The sequence below is a fragment of the Pelobates fuscus genome, chromosome 8 (assembly GCF_036172605.1).
Source record: "Pelobates fuscus isolate aPelFus1 chromosome 8, aPelFus1.pri, whole genome shotgun sequence".
NCBI lineage: Eukaryota > Metazoa > Chordata > Amphibia > Anura > Pelobatidae > Pelobates > Pelobates fuscus.
Genome location: NC_086324.1, coordinates 146,745,850 through 146,763,026, shown reverse-complemented (window position 1 = coordinate 146,763,026; position 17,177 = coordinate 146,745,850). Strand labels below are relative to the sequence as shown.

At 40.9% G+C, this 17,177-nt stretch overlaps 1 protein-coding gene across 1 annotated transcript in view; it reads left to right on the top strand.

The window, feature by feature from the left end:
- The window catches only part of BAIAP3 (BAI1 associated protein 3), a 285,407-nt gene that overhangs the window by 157,642 nt on the left and 110,588 nt on the right, over positions 1-17,177 (top strand). Inside the window, exons 7-10 of the mRNA XM_063430408.1 lie at positions 2,007-2,073; positions 11,023-11,236; positions 12,531-12,575; positions 14,450-14,527. Coding sequence (XP_063286478.1) covers positions 2,007-2,073; positions 11,023-11,236; positions 12,531-12,575; positions 14,450-14,527 — 404 coding nt within the window. The remainder of the gene's footprint in view (positions 1-2,006; positions 2,074-11,022; positions 11,237-12,530; positions 12,576-14,449; positions 14,528-17,177) is intronic.

Below are 17,177 nucleotides of genomic sequence, written 5' to 3'. Positions count from 1 at the left end.
GCCTAGGGTACAATTGTTAGTAGGTGACCCAATGTCTGAATAAGTGCAAGAATTTGCATGGGTTTTACTCAATCTTTTTCGTTGATTGGTAACTGAAAGAATGATGGTAAAGGGTAATTGATGGAAGACTTGAATATATTTGCTTACAGTTGCAGGTTTTTAAGTTGCTCAATGTTCAGCCATTTCCCAAAACACAAACCCACAGTTTCCCAACTTCTCTGCTTCACTTGTGAAGTGCTTGATAAGATACAATACTGCTAATCTCTGCTAGAAGTGGCTATATCGGTATGAGGGATTTGGAAATGTCCGGAATAAAGGGGACTACAGAAAATGAAATTGTACAATATCTCATCCTCACTAACCTTTATCTCTGGACTTGTGAAATCAGCAGACAGTGTGGCAGGGTTAATCTTATCGCAAGACCTAATGAAAAGGTCCTGAAAAGAGCCTTTTTCTCTGCGGGTTTTTATCTGGAAACACAAGGGTTCCGTAAGATAACCGCAATAACATCAGGTCCTCCAATAAACACTGAGATACGGATGACTACCTGGAGAATTACCATAGTATAAACCTGTCCTATTTGTATAATGTGTTTGAGTTCTGTAGAATTATTAGAAAAGTCATTCCACTTAGGTAATTATTACTATGCACGTAGCATTTCAGAATAACATGAATTCATAATTCAGTTTAAAATGTGTGCAACATTGGTTTTCAGTTAACTCTACTACACATGTGCATTCATATTCTTAAGAATGACAAAATTACTTCTGATTTAATCAAAAAAGAATACAAAGCCAACATAATGGCAGAACGGCCAATGTCATCACCTCAAGCAGCCATTGCCTTGCTGTTTAGAAGATATACCTCCAGGCAAGATATGGCAAACAGGGTATGGGGGAGATATAGAACTGTTCATATCACTCCTATGCCAACACTCACCATGCTGTGAGTGGGGACACATCTGCTTAACAGTGAGCAGTGGCTACTAGCTGTGATTAAAAACAAAACAAAAAAAAACTTGCTGCACAGTCACAAGCAACATACACCCCCATCCCGTGCCCTAATTTAAGGTGACAAGGGTTTGTACAGATCAGTGTCTACTCCGGTGCCCCCATGGTTGGGCAAATATACAAAAATATATATTATTACCAGAGAGGGACATAGTCCTCGCCCCCAGTCCTTACTAATAGGTGAAGGGGATGTAGTTGCTCTAATTGTAATACTGGGAAGAGACCTAGTGTTATCCCCTGTCTCACCTATAGGCAAAGTGTCAAGGCTCTAAATACATGTTTAAAAGGGTGTGGAAAAAGGCTCCTAGTCACTCACTTGCTAAATTGTCTACCTACTCCCCCTCACCCAAAAACTAGAGAGGTGGCTAGGTGCTTGGTGACCCCCTAGTCACCTGGGTGGGGACAGATTAGTTTGATATATTTTTAATTCTTTCATTATTTATTTAGAGCCCCCACCAGCCACCCATGGGTGGGGCTGGGTGGCACCTTAATTCTCCCTTTTGATATTTTAACTAGTCTCCATCCATAGGTGGGGCTTGGGGGGAGATACAAACCCCCTAAATCTGACACCCACAGGTTTAGTAATAAGTAGCCCCCACACTTGGTCAGAGGCAGTGGTGTATCCTGGTTTTGTGCTGCCCTAGGCATGACAAAAGTAAGGAACCCCCTGCGCCACCCCCCATGCCCCGCCTTCTAAATACACGCATACACATTCACTGACAGACACGCACACACTAGCTAACAGACATAGACACATACAGTCACAGACACACACACACACACACATTTACTGAATAATCTCATGAATAAGACAAGTACAGATAAAATATTTAAATACATTTTATTTTTGTCCTAAAATATTAATTTTGCAAATATAATGCAAGACAAAAAAAATGGTACAATAAAGAAATTTAAAACTGTGATTTAGTATATAAACAGTATGTTGTATAATGTTTTTTTTCAAGAGAGTGCTTTATTATATCTCTTTTCCCGCAGGCGCCCGTCTATGCTTTAAAAGTCACCGTTGTGCAGGCCAGAAACCTACTTGCAAAAGATGCCAATGGTGAGTTGATCAATTTAAACAGTACAAAGACAGAGTGGTTTAAAAGATACAGTTCCCTCGTGGCAGTCTTAACTCGCCCATACTCCTGCAGCTTACATTGCAAAGAAATATAAAATGAAAACAAAAAATCTTAAGAATGTTGTGACATTGCTGTGAAACAACTGCATATATATGTTACTTAATAAATGTATGCATTATTTTGAAATAGAAGACATTACCTGAAAAAGTAAAAAAAAAAAAACTGTTAATTGTATGGTATAGCTTGGAGGAAAGACAAGACGGGGGGATATGATAGAAAAATTTAAATACATAAAGGGAATCAACACAGTAAAGGAGGAGGCTATATTTAAAAGAAGAAAAACTACCACAACAAGAGGACATAGTCTTAAATTAGAGGGGCAAATGGTTTAAAAATAATATCAGAGATATATATTGTATGTCAAGGGAAAGGGGGTCCTTGTGGATATTTTGTGTGCTGTGCCTTTTGAGGGCAACGCAGGGAGCTGATCATGTTAGCTGGGGATAATGTAATTAAGTGCCTAGATAGAGTGGGGCCGGGAGGGACAGTGGAAGAGTGAGGAGGTCCTCAGCGACATCAGTAAGGCTTCGGAGACTGGGTTTGAGGCACTCCATGATTCCTGATAGCAGCTAGAAAGCTAATCAAGTGAATCTGGTGCTGAAGTCTCCGAGGACGGGTAGGCCTCAGGGGCGCGCCTGTGATGTAAGGACGACCACTGTTTTGAGGTATTGTTTTAAACATGGCGTCTGTCTGGGTTTGCGAGCATCTGTGTGTTACGTGGGACCCTGGGACTTCTAATTTTTCCCTATGCTGTGCTACCTGTGCAGGATAAAGGCACTGGATGCCTGGCTATCAGGGAGAGCTCCTAAGTCAAGCGTCCATTTTAGTTGGTGGCTAATTCCCCCCCCACCTCCCCCCACCCAAAAAAAAATCTAAATATTATTTGTGTCTTTCAAAAAATATTTTATAGAGTAAGGAAAAGATCAGTTTAAAATTCTGTTTTATATGCTTACTGAAAAGATCTGACTCTTTTATATGATCCAGCTGACATTCTGTTTGTATGTTGTGAAAGGAGACAGGGCGATAGCACCAATGGAATATCTCACTGTTGCTAGGCGCTTGGAGGAAGTTTTATATTTCTCTATAGAACAGAAGACGCTAATCCTGTTATAGACTGAAGGTCTGTCCCTAAATCATCAGGAAAAGTCTATATCAATTTCAAACCTGTAGTTAAGCATTTACTTGCTTGTTTTCTGGATTCAGCGTATTTTGTAATACCTGAGAAGGTGTTTAGTTGTTCCATGTGCTTATTTGAGAACACTTAGCTTTGATCACCACACCTGTCTCTTCTATTTAACCCCTTAAGGACCACACTTCTGGAATAAAAGGGAATCATGACATGTCACACATGTCATGTGTCCTTAAGGGGTTAAAGACCTAGCCCTGTCTTAACCATGATTGCCCTACCAAGCTTTCTCTATTAGATCAAATCTGTAATTCTACCTCTATTCATTATCTCGCTGAATTAATTTCTTCTGTTTGTTCAAACTTGGGATGAGTCAGACATTTTTGGTGCGTAATGGGATTTATTCAGTAAACGGTATATTTAAACCGTCATTAAACAGTATATTGTGATGATATGAAAACCGAATCAAGTACAAAATAGTACAGATGGGAAAATTCTTGTGGTTATCCTGTGATAATGCCCTGAATTCTACCTTCTAGTAGGGGCTTCGGAACAGCACAGATGCCTAATTATAGTTAGGCAGCTGTACTAGTTATGTGCATTCATTATGCCCACATATAGATTATAATTTCACATTGTAGAGGACTTTTTGGGGAATACATATTCCCCCAAAAATGTCTGTAGATTCATTGCAAATATGTTGAGCAGGGTTTTTGCCCATTTTTATAGATTTCTTTTTGTTGTAACTACTATGTTTCAAAATTATATTTCTGCTGCTGTGTTAAAGGACCACTCTAGTGCCAGGAAAACATACTCGTTTTCCTGGCACTAGAGTGCCCTGAGGGTGCCCCCACCCTCAGGGACCCACTCCCGCCGGGCTCTGGGGGGAGGAAGGGGTTAAACTTACCTCTTTCTCCAGCGCCGGGCAGGGAGCTTTCCTCCGCCTCTCCTTCTTCCTTGCGACGTCATCGGCTGAATGCACATGCGCGGCAGGAGCCACGCTCGCATTCAGCCGGTCGCATAGGGAAGCATTTACAATGCTTTCCTATGGACGCTTGCGTGCTCTCACTGTGATTTTCACAGTGAGAAGCACGCCAGCGCCTCTAGCGGCTGTCAATGAGACAGCCAGTAGAGGTTTTGGAGGCTGGATTAACCCTCAGTATAAACATAGCAGTTTCTCTGAAACTGCTATGTTTATAAAAAAAAAAAAAAAGGGTTAATCCTAGAGGGACCTGGCACCCAGACCACCTCATTAAGCTGAAGTGGTCTAGGTGCCTAGAGTGGTCCTTTAATATTTTACAGTATAGCTGACAAGGTACAGTGTATAAAAAGCATGTTATTCAGCATTTTTTTCTGAAATAGCTTAATAAATAAATTATTACAACTATGTAAATGTACATGATTCAAATTTTTAGGTCTTCCTAATCTATACACAAAATTGTGGCTATATTGTAAGAGTGTATCGATTCTCAAATAGCTGTTACTCTGATCTGTAAACTAAGCTTTGTAACGGCAGAATTAAGCAAGGTAACTTGAGGCACCTTAAGCCTTAATATGCGTCTAAGCTCTCCAAGTTTTAAGTGTGGCCTTTTGACTTGAACAAATTCGATAATCAGTGGAAATTCTTACCCAGTATCTAGCGATTAAACTTCTCCTGTGCAAACTGAATCACCGAATCAGACCATTATTGTATTCTAACGCTTCACATCAAATTATAAATAATTAAGAGCTCTTATTTTGATATGTGCCTATGTGGCACTTAACATTCAGAAAGTATTCAGACCATGCCTCTTTTTTTTTCTAAACATTTTTTATGCTGCAGCCCTTTGCTACAAGTATTTAATACACTTCACTCAATACCCCATAATGACAAAGCAAAACACAGATTTTTGACACCAGTGCAAATATATCAAACAGAAAAAATATATATTGACACATTTTTTCAGACCTTCTACTTGGTTGAATCACCTCTGGCAGCAATTACAGCCTCAAGTCTTTAAAGGTATGATGTCACAAGCTTTGCACACCTGGATTTTGGTAGTTTCTGCCATTGATCTCTACAGACCATCTCAAACTCTATCATGCTATTTGGAGACCGTTGTGGACACTTATTTTCAGGTCTTTGCTGAGCTGCTTGATTGGGTTCTAGTTCAGGCTCTGGCTGGGCCACTGTAGGACATCTACTGAGTTATCCTCAAGCCACTCTTGTCACGTGTTGTCTTGGCTGCATGCTTAGGATCATTGTCCTGTTGGAAGATTAACCTTCAGCCCAGTCTGAGTTCCTAAGCAATCTGCCAGGTTTTTATTAAGGGTATATATGTATGATGCAGTCCCTCCACTCTGATAAGTCTTCCAGTCCGTGCAGCTGAAAACCAATCTTAACGCATGATGACCATTATCATGCTTCACCGTGGGGATGGTATTGTGTAGGTGATGAGCAGACTCACAGTCTGAGAGACATTTATGTTCATTTGTGCAATTTCCAAGAGGGATTTCATGTGTTTTGCAGTGAGGAGAGGCTTCCATCTGACCAATTTGCCTGACTAGTGGAATGCTGTAATGATGGTTGTCATTCTGCAAGTTTCCTCCATCTTCACACATGATGTGGAGTTCACCTAGAGTGGCCATAAGGTTCTAGGGAAACAGGTGTCCTGGCCGGTCTCTGTTCGTGGGTTCCTGTGCGAACACCATGCAAGGGATTCTCTTAATTTCAGGGTACGAATGCTCCCCTGTGCGGTAGTTTATGTCTCCCGAACATCGTTCGCATAGTTGGTCGGGAAGTAGAACAAGCAGTGGTCTAATCTTTACCGGGGTGAGTGCCTAGCCGAAAAGAGTTTCAGGCACTCGACAACCAAGTGCCGCTGCCCACGTTCGGGAGACAAAATGGCAGCTATTCTTTTGTTGACCATGTGCATTCGGTTGTACGAAATGGCGGCCACCCAGGGGGAAGCATTAATTAATTATTTCCCTTGAGGTTTTGCACTTAAAGCGGCACTGTCATGCCGAACTTACCTTTCCTCAATCTCTTCCTCTTCTCCCCCTCTCTCAGGATCTGTTCTTCTTTTCTTCCTGTCTTCTTTAGTTTTCTTTAAAATCATAAGACAAAGTAGGGACTCTTTGCCTTATGGAGGATTCCTCCGCTTGACCAGCTCTGACCAGCGGAGGAGCAAAGTGTGCTTCATTTCCACTGGTCAGAGCAATTTTCCCATGATCCCTAGCTTTCCTCCCTGTTCCCACAATGCTTCCTGTCAGTATTGCCAAACGTCCTGTCACTTAGACAGAACGCCGGCAAAACTGCCGAATTGCATCCTAACAGAATGAGAAGAGTTTCTCCATTCGTGTTAGGATGCAATTCGGTACTTTGTTCGGATCGCAATTTCATTCGAATGAATGAAACTCCGATCCTATTCGGAGATTGGCGGTAGATTCCGGCACACTTCTCAACCGATTTTTCAGTAAGGCTAGGCAGTCCGCGCTAGAAATAATCATGTCTGTTTCAACTTTCTTCCATTTAAGAAGTATGGAGACCACTGTGCTCTTGGGAAACTTTGATGCAGTTTTATAGCCTATCCGATACCTGTGCATCTACACAATCCTGTACCTGACTTCTGCAGACAGTCCCTTTGACCTCATTGCTTGGTTTATGACCTTATGTTGATAGGTGTGTGCCTTTCCAAGTCATGACCACTCAGTTGCATTTTACACAGGTTGGCTCCAATCTAAGTGTAGAAACTTCTCACAATTCCCCAGAGGAATGGGATGCATCTGAGCTATAGTTCAACTGTCATAGTAGAGGGTCTGAAAACTTATGTGAATATGATATAATAGATTTTTCTTTTTAATACATTTGCAAAGTGTTAAAAAAACTGTTGTTTTGCTTTGTGATTATGGGGTATTGCATGTAGATTGATGTGAAAAATAAAATAATTTTAAAATGTTTGCATAGGACTGCAACATAAAACAAAATGTGAAAAAATAAAGGATCTGTATACTTTCTAAATGCATTGTATATTTTTTTAAATCTATAGCAATTACTTATTCCTGCACACAGAAACGTTAGCGGTCCTGAATACTTAAATATACAACCTAGAGCTGGCAAATTGATATGCAAGAAATCATGCACTAATTAAAATGCAAACACTACAAGGTAGACCACCTGGTACGTTTGAAAAAGAACATGAATCAATTCAACTATTTTTAGTTTTCTTTAATTTATTATGTACAAAGACGGCCTAGTTATTGCATCAAGGTAAAAAGGAGAATCTTGCGTCAGACTTGCTTAGATTTTAATTGTAAGCTTCTTGTCGAAGTCAGATGTTCCAACTTTGATTTTTGTGTGTGCCTAACTTTAATGTATACAGGTTTTTTACAGAAAAAAAAAGCGACCGTATATAATTATAATTTTTTGTCAGAAGGCGGTGAAGTTCTCACTATCCATCCAGGCTAAATCCAACACTGCTGTTTGTGACAACCCTGCCCGCCGTCATCCTTAATTCCACTGCTATAAGGAAATTTTATTTTATTTTATATCTTTACATCAGCACTTTTAGAGTCAGATTCAACCCCCTAAACTTCAAACCGAGTTTACGGCAGATGTGCATCTTTTTTTTAATATGTTTTTCTGTAGAAAGACTGAGAGTAAAGGCTCACATCTAGAATTTCTAATTTCTGTTTACGACAATTTCACTCGGTTCTGCAGGTAAAATGTGCCAACTGACAGCTGTAGATCATGTACATATCTTCAGTGAAAGAGACATTTTATATGTATATGTATATATAAATATAACAAACCTGGCACACAGATTAAAATGAAAAATAAAATATAGAAACTGAACATGTCATTTTTCCAAGATGCATAGACATTAGAGATTCTTGTAAACACTGATTTTTATTTAATTTTTACAAAGAAAACATAGCTTACCTATGTACTACACTTACCTCACTGTTTTATTCCTAACCTGTTCTATTCTCTACTCTCAAGATGTTCTCCAACTCTTTTTATGAGAACTATCAGATCTGTAAACCTTTTAAAAATATATTTTATCAGGAGTTATTGTGGGTTTATTTTTTAGGGGGTACAGTAAAGTCTGAAAGCAATTATGAGGTTCAAAATACTTGTGCAACCTTGTGACAACTGATACAGCAATGAAGCTATGAAAAAGCTTAAATTATGCGGCTCTGTCTGCTGCTTGTTGGGATTGGTGGCTAAAAGCAAAGCACATCATGGATGAAACAGTGAGATATCTGGATATTGCAGCATAGGAAGTTACACTTAATTGGATAATTGTTGCCACCTGCCTCCTATACAAAATAATAGACATGTGCATTTGTTTTCATACGAATACGATTTCTTCCGAAAATTCAGGTTTTTTCGTATACGTATATTAAAGCGTAAACGAAAGCCCTACAAACGAAATATAAATGAAACGGCAAATGCCGAATGCATTCCCTTTTTGTTTTGTTTAGTTTGTTTAATACACTCCATGCTGCAGGGGAATTAACCCCCACAGCACAAAGTAATAAAAAATTTTTAAAAAAATTAAAAAGGAGTGAGGGAGCCTGCAGCGCTACCATCTCCCTCCTTGTAATACATAACTATTCCTACCCCCCCCCCCCCTGCATTAAAACCCCCATATTAATAAAAGGGAGGTTAAATCCTCCCGCATTCTCCGAGTAGGGGCATGTTGCCTTAACAAATGTAAAAGTACTAGTGACTGGGCAGCTATTGCTGCCCAGTCGGTAGTGCAATAAGGGGGGACCAGGCACAGGTGGGGAACACAAATAATTAAAATGGGGGAACATAGTGCACCCCTGCGGATGGGGACTATTAATATAAATGGGAGGACCTAATGTCTCACCTGGTCCATACCCATGAATGGTGGGTGGGCACCCTAAATAAAGAAATATTGGGGAGGACCTAATGTCCCCCCTGGTCCCCACCCATGAGCGGCGGGTGGGGACCATAAATAAATAATAGGGGGGACCTAATGTCCCCCCAGTCACCCACCCATGAGCGGCGGGTGGGGTCCCTACTTAATTTAAGGGGGGACCTAATGTCCCCCATTATCCCCACCCATGAGTGGTGGGTGGGGACAATAAATAAATAATAGGGGGGACCTAATGTCCCCCCCAGGCCCCCACCCACGAGAGGTGGGTGGGGACTCCAATTAATTAAAGGGGGGACCTAATGTCCCCCCTGGTCCCCACCCATGAGCGGCGGGTGGGAACCATAAATAAATAATGGGGGGGGACCTAATCTAATGTCTTTACTCAGCTCCAAAAAAGGCCAAATAAAAATCCCTAATACGCATTGCAACTGTTAAAAAAAAAAAAACCTGAGCGCCAAAAAAAAATAAATCACAATGGTAATAAAATAATCCCACTTCACCCATGGAGGGATCGGCACAGAGTGAGCTCTGCAGGGCAGGTAAAGGCTTATAAAGCCTTCCCACGCCCTGCAATTAGAGTGTTCTGTGTCATTTTACACAGCGTGTGAAAGTTCTTTGGAATTTTCCAACGCTGTGTAATTTTACTCATAACCCTTTAATTGGTTGCTTTCAAATTGAAAAGCTAGTACTAACCTCCCTTTTATCAATATTGGGGTCAGAGTGACCCGAATACTGATTTATATTTAGCTTTAAATGACAGTGATCAGCCACTGAATAATATATGTGGAACTGCACTCACTCCCACAAATCTGAGCCAGGGTGCTTGCTGAGCCAGAATCAAACACCAGATTTCCAAACATTAGTAAAGTAATAGAGGTCCAGGCACTCCTTGGTTCAAGACAGGCACTTTATTAGGAACCACAACAGAAACTGCTGTTGTGGTTCCTAATAAAGTGCCTGTCTTGAACCAAGGAGTGCCTGGACCTCTATTACTTTAGTGATCAGCCACTGGCTGCTCGCCGTTTAGGCGACATGCCGTGAGTAGGGGCATACGGGAGGATTTAACCTCCCTTTTATCAATATGGAGGTCAGAGTGGGAGTCAGAGAGGGTCCTAATGGATAAAAACAAATAATTTTTTAACAAATTTCCTTCAAAAAGGAATGGTTTGCGGACAAAATTCAGGATTGACGAATGACATTTTTATTTAGTACGAAATCATTCGTACAAAACAAACATTTCACTGGTGCACATGTCTACAAAATAAGCTTATGCTCTTAGATTATTGTATTCATTTGGTGTAAGCTACGAGATCTCCTCTTGAGGCTCAGTGGGATGTTCTGCCATTCTGCTCTGCTACTGAATTAGCTACAGATGGGAGCCTCTGGTTGCCCTCATAGTTTGTTTGTAAAGGCAAACATTATCAGCTGTGATAACTGTTGGAAGCTTTAGTATTTTTGAGACATTGGAACTCTCACTGAAGATGGTACAAAAACCGTGTAGCCATCATTGCTGACATTAACCTATTTGTGGCCTGTGTGACCCCTTCCTCGGCCCTGGGTCCACTGCCCTGACCTTGTGGGTTATAGTAGTTACATTTCATGGGGCAATTTGTCTTGTTCCAGGGTCTTACTGCAGACTCCCTTTTTATGGATTTTGCTTTTGATTGTTTGTTTTTGACTGACTTACTTTACTTCAGTAGTTGCTAATCTAATCCTGATCCCACCCCCCATATTACCGTACAATTGCGATTTACCAAACTAATGATGTCTGAGTTATACCGTTTGATACTGTATTTTAATTTACAAATAAATATTCTATCATAACCAACTGTATAATCCTATTCTTTTTCGGATAGGTTTCAGTGACCCATATTGTATGCTTGGAATTATGATTATGCAAAGTGCAAAGGAAACAGAAGAAAAGAAAGAGAGGAAATTTAGCTTCCGAAAGAAGAAAGATAAGATGGAAAAACGATCAAGCGTAAGAGAATTCCTCCCTGCAAAGTATATTCAAGTCACCGAAGTCAAGAGCAACACCTTAAACCCTTTGTGGAATGAAAATTTCCATTTGTAAGTAATAAGACATTGAGTAGACAAACCACACATTGAACACTACTTAAATTTGGGGATAGCATTGATTTAACATTTAACATTATCACATTGTAAAGCACCAACATATGCCACAATGTGCAAACGTGTATCAAACACAGCCAAACAGAAATAAGACTCCCCGTATATTGGAAAAGGGATGTGACCTCGCCAATATAGCTTTGGTTTACCAAGTTGGAGGAGCTGAGGGTCTTTGTGGAGTTGTGGCACACAGTGGAGGGCAGAGGCACAAATTGATAACGGGATCCCATGGCTACTGATGAATTTCGTAATCAATATCTTGGGGGATACAGGACAAGGGTAGGGTGGGACAGCTCAGTTCTCCACTCTCATCCCTCCCCTGCTTGTGTAGATAACCTGATGCACTACAATAGACCGTAAACTTGGACCGGTGGTTATTGTTGACTATCTCTAATGTTCTAATAACTGTTTTCAAATTTATGTTCCAATGTTACAAGGGAAACACAATTCCAACTATCAGATTTGGGGACCTGTGCATCCACTATTGCTAATACTTATGTATTAAGATTAAACATTGTAAATAATAAATATATATTTAAAAAAAAAAGAAATATGACTATTACAATTATATTATAGTAATTTTGAATAAACCAAACAATTGCTTGTCATGGAGATGTCATAAGAAATATTTGGGCCAGTGAAAATTGAAAACACTGGCCCTCCATTTATATTTTGAATATGTTTGTTCCCAGTTGTTTTCCTTTGTACATTTTTTTACTGATTCCTTCCAATGTCTTTTTTTTTACCCACTTTTGACTTTATACATCTTTCACTACCCCCAAACTAATGCATACACAAACAAATGATATTCATACATACATACTCTCAATTAATTACTGCTCATATGCCTTCCCTGTGGTAGTATAATCAGACAGCTGCTATCCCATCCTATATTTAGTCTCCGGTAGCTATCCCTTAACTGGTCCGCGCCAGATAACAAACTACGAACTAGTTTCTCTCCATCTCTCCTTCTCAATGTCGCTCTCTCCATATCAGCCCTTTCCCCTTTATCTTATCCTTGTGTAATTGCCACATGGGTCAATATTCACTGTCTCAGCTCTACGACCCGACTGTTATCCTCTGCAAGATATACTTCCATATTATAATCACTGTAATAGTGTATTGTCTTGAGTGCTTCAGTAGTTTCAATAAAGTGTCTATTAAAAAAAGGTAACATTTCCAAACCTAAGAGAAAAAAAAAAGCCAATTTTTGTTTGTTTTGTTTTTTGTGCAGTGAAATCGATGATATCTACAGTGATCAGCTTCACCTGGATATTTGGTATGTATCCTTTAATACAGTCAAGCTAGCTGTACCTTTTCTCTTCCATATTTGTATCGGTCTCTGTTAAATTGCTTGTTACAAATGTCTGCAGCTGTTCTGCTGTCATGTCGGTGTTTGAGTAACATTCAACCATTCAACGTGTTATTACAGTTCACAGGGGGGTTTATACTAATGAATTGCAAAAAAAACAAAAAACCATTTTGGGGATTTTAGTGTGTGTTTTGTTATTGCATTTTGTTCTAGTAGTTATTTAGGAATAAAATTCTTCATTATTTTTTTTAACTTTCTTTAATTTACTTTTTTTGAATTTTATATATGCTGATTTTTTTTTTTAAAGTAAACTAAACACTTACCTTTATCCCTTTTCCCCAGAATAAACCGCCATCTTGTGCTCACAACAGGGCTGATAATCTCCCACATTTTCACCTCATTCCCCCTCAGATCTTTGTAATAAGACTCTTTTTAGTGAAGTTGACAGCTTTAGTTGCTTTATCCAATAAGCAGTTTCTTCATTCTTTTATTTATTGATTCGTTTTTGGCTGGTCTCCGTTCCCCTCTCTCTTTACGTGCACCTTAACAAGCGGTGCACTTTTATTTTGTGACTGTTCCGCTAAAACCATTCCTCTTACAGAGAGCAGAGGGTGAATAAGGTGGGCGACAACGAGAATGGGCACAGTAAAAATTTTAAGTACACAAGGTGATGACAGATTATGTCATTGATCTGTGAATGCACATTAGGCAAGGTTAGAGTTATCTTTTTTACATTCTAACCGAAAGACACTCAAGATTCCACTCAATATGAATCATGTTAAAAAACACTAACTAAATAAAAACGAGTGTAATTTGCTACTGAAAAAAAGTAAAAAAATTGATGAGAGCATTCCTTTAACTGTTCTAAATTCCATAATTAAGCAGATACATGAACTAACTAAAGACCTGTAAACTGTTTTGCCGCGATTCACTGCGCGGCTTAAATAGCTCCACTGCTGCGGAATTCATTCACGCATGGAAGTCGGTTTTAAGATCCGTGATATTTGCTATCACAACTCACAAGCTGGCTGCTGAGCATAAGCCAGCACATCTATTTCCCTGGTGTAAGTGCTAAGAAAGGCCCGTGTTAGAGAAATAGCAGACGTAAGCCTGTAAATTATAGATACAGTCAGCTACACTATGTCTACCTTCACAATTAACAATAAAAAGATTGAAAAAAAAAAAACAATGCTGTGAGTACTTAGCATGTCATAAGAGACCCAGCTCTCTCACGCTGAGAGACAGCAATACAAATTAAAAAAATAACAAATGCACAGGGTCCTCTGGATCCCCCTAAAAAACGACAGAGGCCCAGCAAGTGGCAGCTTCTCTTTTTTCCCCCTGAGGGATGTTGAGTCATTTAAAAAGACTCAATATCTCACAAAGTGACCCCCTGGCTTAATAGGGCTTTTTCAATCTCTTGGCAAAATGCATCCAAGTATGTCCTTACCTAATAGTACAAAGTATCTAAAATAAAATCTAAAAATCCTGTGTAAAAAAATAAAATAAAAAAATACTTCTCACAATTTGAACTTTTGTTTGAAGATCTACTTTCTTTAATGTTCTTCTTTGACCAGAAAAGGTAAAATATAAAACAGATTTATTCTGTTGAAATTGTAAAAAATAAAAACAGAATTGCATCGAGAGCTTTAAAAGCCTTAATAAACTTTTTGGATGGGTCCAGCCCTTTGGGCCATATCACTGGCACATCCCTTAAATTTCCAACCACCACCTGTCTTACTAACTACTAATTACTCTGACTACTTCCCAGACTAATCAGCAAATATCTGTGACAGTGTGTGTATGTATGTATACTGACAGCAATGTACATGTTGTTTCAGGGACCACGATGACGATGTGTCTGTTGCAGACGCGTGCAAAAAACTGAACGAAGTTAGCGGATTTAAGGGCATGGGGAGGTAAGATCTGTTTTGTCCTTTTTCAATGGTAGTTTCTTCTACCCTATATTTTGGTTGGGGGTGGAAGGGTTGGTTGTTTTTGTGTTGTGTTTTTTTCAGCTGGGTTTTTAACATCCATTTCTATAGCGCAAGAAACAAGTCAGGCCTTCATTGCAATGATCATAGTATTGCTTTAAAAACCCTACAATTATGACAGACACTTCTTTTCACAAGCTGAAACCATTTAACAAAACTATTATTCAAGTCAAACATCACAGATTCTGCACTTTAAATGTGTTTTGTGGTGTAAATAACATTCAATAGACATGTGCAATTTGTTTCGGTCCCAATATGAATTCGGACGAATTTCGGACAATTCGGAAATTCGGGTACTTTTGAATGTCCGAATTGCCGAAGTGCCGAATTGCCGAGGTCCCGAAGTTCCGAAATTAACGAATATCCGAAGTGTCGAAGTGCCGAAGTTCCGAAGTGCTGAAGTGCCGAAGTTCCGAAGCACAGTATTGCCTAAGTACTAATATACTTACCCAGTGAAAGAAGAAGAATGTTGCATTTTAAACAATTTTAAATAAAAAGTATACAAACATAGACAGGATTCAGCTGTAAGCATTTGCAACACTTACAACAATCAAGTAACACACATTCATATAAAATGTAAGTTACTTGGCCAGTCAGTGTAATGACAGGAATGAATAAGTAGATAACTCCCTAATTCCCACGGTATTAGGGAGCTATCTACTGAATTGGTCTTTAAGCCAAATTTACTAATACTAAGTAAAGATTACTTAGTATTAGTACATTATGCCCCTACTCGCTATACCGCGAGTAGGGGTATGTCTAGTAAACAGTGAGCAGCCTGTGGCTGCTCACTGTAAAAAAAAAAAAAAAGGTCAAACTAAAGGAGGGACCTATTGCCCCCCCCCGGCCCCCACCCCTGAGCGGTTGGTGAGGGCCCTAAATCAGAACAGGGGGGGACCTAATGTCCTCCCCCCGGCCCCAACCCCTGAGTGGTGGGTGGGGGCCCTAAATTATAATAAGGGGGGACCTAATGTCCTCCCCCTGGCCCCCACCCCTGAGCGGTGGGTGGGGGCCCTACAGTAAAATAAGGGGGGGACCTAATGTCCTCCCCCTGGCCCCCACCCCTGAGCGGTGGGTGGGGGCCCTACAGTAAAATAAGGGGGGGACCTAATGTCCTCCCCCCTGGCCCCCACCCGTGAGCGGTGGGTGGGGGCCCTAAATACTAATAAGGGGGGGACCTAATGTCCTCCCCCTGGCCCCCAAACCTGAGCGGTGGGTGGTGGCCCTACAGTAAAATAAGGGGGGACCTAATGTCCTCCCCCTGGCCCCCACCCCTGAGTGGCAAAGGGGGCCCTAAATTGGAATAGGGGGGGACCTAGTGTCCTCCCCCCTGGCCCCCACCCCTCAGGGGCGGGTGGGGGCCCTAAATACTAATAAGGGGGGACCTAATGTCCTCCCCACTGTCCCCCACCCGTGAGCGGTGGGTGAGGGCCCTATAGTAAAATAGGGGGGGACCTAATGTCCTCCCCCTGGCCCCCCCCCTGAGCGGCGGGTGGGGGCCCTAAATTGGAATAGGGGGGGGCCTAGTGTCCTCCCCCCTGGCCCCCACCTCTCAGCAGTGGGTGGGGGCCCTAAATACTAATAAGGGGGGACCTAAGGTCCTCCCCCCTGGCCCCCACCCCTGAGCGGCGGGTGGGGGCCCTAAAAACAATGTGTCCCCCCCAGGTGACTAGGGGTCCCCAAACCCCTAGTCACCTCTCCCCCCCAATAAAAATTATCCCCCTACCTACCCCCCTCACCCTAAAAATAATGAGGGGGGGACCTTTAACTATGTACCTGTAAAACAAAAATAAAACGTACCATTCGATGTTTTCTTTCTTCTAAAATATTATTTTTTCAGCCCCAAAAAAGGCCAAATAAAAACCAACATAAAAAGTTATTTGGAATTTTCCCACGCTGTGTAATTTGACGTATAACTCTCTGATTGGTTACTTAATCCACCAATCAGAGAGTTATGAGTCAAATTACACAGCGTGGGAAAATTCCAAAGAACTTTCCCACGCTGTGTAAAATGACACAGAGCACTCTGATTGGTGGATTTCAAACCAACCAATCAGAGTGCTGTGACAGGTAAATGTAGAGACTTAACTGTCAGTCTCTTCATTTACCTGTCAGAGCACTCTGATTGGATGGCTCAGGGGTGGGGGCCGGAGGGGCACTTTTTTTTTTTTTTAAACAGTGAGCAGTCACAGGCTGCTCACTGTTTACTAGACATACTAGTACTAAGTAATTTTTACTTAGTGTTAGTAAATTTGGCTGAAAGACCAATTTAGGTCTTTCAGCCTTTTGGTAGATAACTCCCTAATACCGTGGGAATTAGGGAGTTATCTACCAAGCGGCTGCAAGAGAAGTCCCGAGTTGCCGAAGTTCCGAAATTCCGAAGTTTCCAAGTGTCGAAGTGCCGAAGTGCCGAAGTGCGGAAGTTGCCGAATTTCCGAAGTGTCGAAGTGCCGAAGTTCCGAAGTGCTGAAATGCCAAAGTTCCGAAGTTGCCGAATTTCCGAAGTTGCCGAATTTCCGAAGTTCCGAAGTGCCGAAGTGCCGAAGTGCTGAAGTGCCGAAGTTCCGAAGTTGCC